Source organism: Poromitra crassiceps (assembly GCF_964638095.1).
Source record: "Poromitra crassiceps genome assembly, chromosome: 15".
Lineage (NCBI taxonomy): Eukaryota > Metazoa > Chordata > Actinopteri > Beryciformes > Melamphaidae > Poromitra > Poromitra crassiceps.
Genome location: NC_139634.1, coordinates 35,281,144 through 35,287,143, shown reverse-complemented (window position 1 = coordinate 35,287,143; position 6,000 = coordinate 35,281,144). Strand labels below are relative to the sequence as shown.

At 44.6% G+C, this 6,000-nt stretch overlaps 1 protein-coding gene across 1 annotated transcript; it reads right to left on the bottom strand.

Moving 5' to 3' along the window:
- Positions 1 to 2,292: 2,292 nt before the first annotated feature.
- LOC310790195 (cathepsin Z-like) lies at positions 2,293 to 4,863 on the bottom strand (the record flags this gene model as incomplete). Its single annotated transcript, XM_083651871.1, has 6 exons — positions 2,293 to 2,418; positions 2,571 to 2,733; positions 2,970 to 3,120; positions 3,254 to 3,433; positions 3,833 to 3,996; positions 4,775 to 4,863. 6 exons carry the CDS (start codon positions 4,861 to 4,863, stop codon positions 2,293 to 2,295), a joined length of 873 nt encoding a protein of 290 aa, XP_083507997.1.
- Positions 4,864 to 6,000: the final 1,137 nt, after the last annotated feature.

Genomic DNA, 6,000 nt, shown 5'->3' with positions numbered 1-6,000 from the left:
CCATGTGTTTTCATTCACAGCCGTTAGACCAGTGTTTGTGATTATGCAAATGAGAGAACATGCAGGAAATTTAATCAGAGTGCAAATTTGATTTCACGTGAAAGATTGCTTGCGGGTGTGTGTGCGTGTGTGTGTGTGTGTGTGGGGGGGGAGGGGGAGAGGCTTGATCGCATAATATTGAGCAACCAAATTATGTTCAATATTTGTTTTCGCAGTGGGCCTCCACTCGGACACCCCAGAGCTTTGCAGGCTTTACGGTTCGCCTTGGTTTGTGGAGGCTTGAAGTTAACTTTCTCGCAGAAGGTTTGAGATCCTTTCTTCTCCGCAGAGATGCTGAATAGAAACTTACGAGCGAGCGTTTCCATATCGGCGGCCAAGCACAGCAGCTTGTGTTTATGCAGTTTTATTATTGTGGCGTCCCCTGAACCAAATATCTAAGTGCTCGGGTTTCTTTTGTTCCCCAGTTGAATAGTAGAGGAGCGGGCTCTTTATAATTGCACATTAACTCGGGAGGACGGCATTGTGAATTTGCGTGTGCCATTGTAGATAACTGGTGATTAAACCCAGCATTACTGCAGAAGAATGACAGAATTGAAACTAATAAAGCATGTCCGTAAATTAGGAAGGTGGGCTTTGGTTATCAAGCAAACAACAAAAAAAAGTACCGGTAGCTCTGCCTTCTAAGAGAGTGGTTTGGTTTAGTTGTCTTGTGACCCACAATCTGAAAGCAATGGCAGGAGACGCTTTGCATGTCATTCGTAAAGGTCTCCGAAAACGCCACTGTGAAGACTTTTAAGCTCAACAAATCCTGTTTTGTATATCTTCCATTCTCTTCTCCACCAACACACATCTGCACTTAGGCAGAGGGAAATAGCGTGTTTAGATTTCTTGCAAGGACTGCATAATAAACCATTCAGAATCGTGCCACTGTAATATCTCCAGAGCAAATCTGTGTGGGTTTCCCCTGGAGACGTGAAGTTAATTTCACAGCACTTTTTTGTGTTTGCAAAATACCGTCAAGGCAATGGCTTTCCTTGTGTGTCAGTGTGTGTGTGTGTGTGTGTGTGTGTGGGGGGGGGGGGGGGGGTGGTTATGTAAAATTAACTTTATCTACTTACCCTGTCAGTCAAAAGTTAAACGCCATTGAAGTTTGTACAACAAGCATGTAGCTCCCTGTATACTGTAGTATACTACAGTAGGCTATATACAGTAGTATACTACAGTTCCAAGTTAGTGAAGTCAGGCCATCTTTTTTAAGCGGTGCAGCTGCTTCTATAAGCAACATGCGTGTCCATCTTCAGAGATTTGAGCAGCGTGCCGAGAGGTGATTTAGCCTAGGCCCCTCCCATAGAGTGGAAAACGAAAGCGGCTTGGTGAAACACGCATGCCTATACACACCATGCCAGAGAGGGGTGAAGTATTCACCTTAGTAGCCACGCCCACTTGTGTTATGACTTCCTGTTCAAAATGATGTCAGTTTCAAACCTCTTTGGGGTCTGCACACACCTTAATTATCCTCAGTGTTGGCCACAGTTAACACAATACTAGTACTGTACTGTCACAGGAAGTGTGAACACAATAGGAAGTAATTGGCTGACCCCTGCGTCGGAACGTGAATAGGGTTCGACTTGCGCAAACGTGCATCGCTTAAACACCTGGGTGTGATTTTTCGTTCACGTCCATCTTTCTTGAAACATGTCATGCTCCATTTTGGTCTAACCAAACACTTGCTATATGGGTCCAAAAGTCCGATATTTACCTCTAGTCCAGGGTAGTGTTTTGTATAGGACACTCCAACAGTCACCTGCACACCCTACCCACAGTACCCCTATTAGGCTAAGATCGCACTTCTGATTCTGCAACATTGAACAATGATAGATATTTGGTGCATTTTGAGCGGAACAATGGTGCCGTTACCCAAGAAGATTTCTGGAAAACACTGAGCTGGAACTACAGTACAGCGGTGCAATCACTTTTTAGTGATATCTGAATGAACCTCAAGGGTGCCGACTTGACATGGGAGTAAAAAGGGCTAATACTTGAGGCCGTGATAATCCTGCAAATTCTTGACAACCCCAAAATCACTTCCCCTAGGTCCCAGAAGTGTTCCTCTCCCCATCATGCAAAAGAAGCAGTATTAAACCAATGATCATAATTGCACCAGATCTTTTATTTCCTTGGATTATACAGATGGTTAAGCATCAGGGTTCCTAAAGAGGGAGAGCAGCTCTAGGAAGGAAGATTGAGGTTTCTAGTCCAGGTAAAAGCAGACTCCTTGGCCCCACAGGCCCTCTAGAGGTAGGTTGTGGGTACAATTGGGTCGCCGTACATGCAGTCCTCCTCCAGAGCCAGATTGTACGTGCTTCCACTTCCCCCTTTGTAGGCACTCGTCACAATCCTGAGCCAGCCCTTCTCACCCTGGGGAGAGAAAATGTCAGGTTCACTGGGACAGATTGTGAATCCGGCAACGCCACGGCACCCTTTAAAATAGCCACCATTTTAAATGCCACGTTTTAAAAACCAGTGAACCACGGTCAGGCTGTGAAGTATTCATGCGAGGAGCGACTCACCCACGGCTCTCCCCAGGAGTTGCGCACAATCCAGTATTCGGTGGCGTTCTCTACCCCCCAGCCAGCGACTGACACAATGTGGTTGATGCCAATGTTCTCCACATACTCCGAGTACAGACCGCCGCTGTAGGCATCCAGCTTGTCTGTGGCCATGATCCCACAGCTGGGGGGGGGGAGAAATTAATATTCCAAAACAATTCAAATGCCTTGAAGGAGTAGGCACAGAATTACCATTTATTTAAAGTTATTGCTTCTAGAAAAGTAGCATTTTTGAAGCGATTAGCAATCTTCCTGACTTTCTCAAGTGATTAGTACAATGGAATGGAATGTGCATTTTGAAATACTGACTGAGGCACATTTGAAATGAAATCCATTTGAACATTTAAGCTTCAAACTGACCTGATGGGTCCTCTAGCGTAGATTTCTGCCATCATATTCTCTCGTCCGATAACGGCGCCGTAATCGCCCACTTTCCACGAGGTGTAGTTCTGCACAGTGCTGCATTTGCCAAACGTCACGCAGGTCCCACATTCATTGAACGGCTTGCATTCTGTCAAGAGAGAAAACGCAGAACGCAGGCATTTGTGATGAGCATAAAGTGGCTATTTGGGATGATGGCTCAATCTTACGTATGCATTAACATGAAATTACAGTCCATCGCGCAAGACATGCCGATGACTTACTCTGGTCTTTTGCCTGGTAGTTGTTGCAGGTCTCATCGGGGATGCCGTATTTATTGGCGTAGTCCCACACCATAGCGTGGTCTCCTCCATAACAGGTGCCGGCATCAGCGCAGTCCACCACATGTTGGACAGACAGATACGCAGAAGGCCACACTCCTTTCCGCTGGATGTTTATACGATCTACAAGACGACAAAGAGCGAACAAAGGCTGAACGCTACTCTGTAACCTTTTTTGGGGGGAAATTGCTGTTAAGTGATTCAATATTACTAACTGAAGACCCATCTGTTATTTTGAGTTTTTAAGTTTCATACACTTCCTCAGAATCCCCCCCCCCCCCAAACTACTACATTCCAAATGGGTGCACTCCAAATTCTGATGAAGAGTAAATTAATGAAGGAGAAAGTTGGCCCCCCAAAACTATTGGCTTATATGCATCATTCACCAGACTGCAGAGATGTCAAGTGAACTGAGGAGCAGCCAAACTGCTTTACCAATCTTTAAATTGCCAAATGTGAAAGGACTGTGTGCACACTTTATGTAAATGATGAAAAACTACAACCCGTCAGAAGATGTCTAACCTGCCATTGCACTGGTGCTGCCATGAGCCCAGCAAGAGCCGCAGTACTGAGGGATGTGCTGGTTCCGGGTGGTGCTGGCGTAGTTGATGCCATTCACATTCCTCCAGTCCCAGGACTTTGGTAGCACGGCGAGGTTCAGGACCTCATGTGGACGAGCTATGGTTCTGCAAGACACATCAGACAGAGCTTTGCACAGAAACTATGCAACATTTACAAGCAGTGAGGCTTAAGGGCAGCAGGTTCACTGTGAAAACTGTGTCTGACGTCTCTCAATGTCGCTTCAGGAACGTTACCATGGTGAAACTGAAGCAAAAGCCCTGCCAGAGCACATTGAGGCCTGACAAACTCAGAGGGAAAGGAGGAATTTATGGAGGCATGCATGTTCCAGCCAAGTCTAAAATTAATCTCTTGTCAGCTTCACAAAAACAGTAGTCACAGAGCATTAAGTCAGAGTGGGCATGACAAGACATGAGATGACTTCATGCTGCTAGTGACCCAGTCACCCGGCCCGCTTCACCTACACTGGAAGAAGAATCAAGCCGGAACTTGCTATTTTTGACTCCACTGTTGTCTCACTGCTGAGACTAATCCAGAATCTATTCCACCTGGTTAGATAACATTTGCACACAAATTGACTAGTTGGAACAGTTTGGATTTTCATATCAAATACACTAGATAGCTGCTAATAAGTTCAGGGGTAAAATATGCTAAATGGACCTAAAAATAGTAAAAGAAAAAAAATCTGGTGCTTGGTGCATTTTCTATTGTGTCAAAATCCCATCCATTCGATACACTAAGCAGGATGAACATTTGGATTAAAAGAGAATTTCATCTAGTTTTACCTATAAATTTCACTTGCTTTTCAAAGATATACCACACAACACATGAACACATGGCAGGCCGGTTTAAGGAGCCAACAGGTTACACTCCTACTTCACCTACTTCACTCCAAAGTTTGGTTTCCTCGGCATCGGCCTGTAACAAGGCGGCCTGTTACTAACAGAGCATCCGGTTAAAACGGCAGACGCCATGACCACAGACAATAAAACAAGTAACCGAGCCATGTTGAACCAGAGAGAGGTACGTCACCTGACTTCAAACAGCTTGGGTGAGGCTTTTATAGATTCCAAACACACACAAATGAGCCAATCAGGCTGTATCCTTCACACAAACGAGCCAATCAGGCTGTAAAACGAGCCAATCAGGCTGTATCGTTCTCACCTGGGGCTTGCTGTGGAGGGTGAAGTAGAGCAAGTGCACATATGTTAGATGGAAGGACTATGTGTCAACCCAAGAGATTGTTCTTATGTTTAATACGTCTTTATGTGTTAAGCTGTCAAATAAATTAAATCAAATGGACAGTATAAAGGCATAGAAAACATTTTTGGCTACTGATATTTTCAGATACCAGATGAAGGTCGCTTGACCGAAACATATTTCATTTATTAAAAGTATTGTGTGTCAGTGTGTGGAAGTCTACTGTTTCTGCAGCTGCTGATATTTGAAAATGACAATTTTAGTTGAATTTGGTGGGTTTTTCATACTTGGGCATGATGCTTACAATTAAATGAAATCAGGTCTAACTCCCACAGGTCCACGAGTTGTGTTAATTATGGATGGAATTATAGTGAAAATAAATTAACCCCCTTTTTGCTGGGGGCCACCTGGAACCCCCTTAAGGATGCCATGGGGGTCCCTGGACCCCACTTTGAGAACCACTGAGTTAGAGGACTGGATCTACACACACCATCAATACTGTTTTTGTGCAGCATTAAATACACATAATCATAAAAGTGATATTTACAGAGGCTGTTTTCAGTTCTTTTTCCAGCATCAGAAATGCACGTTTTAGTACCATTATGGCATTATAGTTGTGTCTCATGAATTGGCTATGCGGGAAACACATTTCCCGGCTCTCACAAGACAATAATGTCCCAGTGTTTGTCTCGATGCGTGCGGTTTGCTCAGGAACAGAAGGTCGCCATCATGATGGTTCATTGGCACATGCCAGCACGATCCGTTTGTGCATTTGCTGCCTCTGATAGCAAAGACTATCAGGCTTCACCGTCACACCACAAACTGTGCATGATCCTAATTGACTGCCTGCCATCCTCTCCCATCTGCAGGGATAGAACCTCATATTTAATATGTTGATTAAAATCTAATCC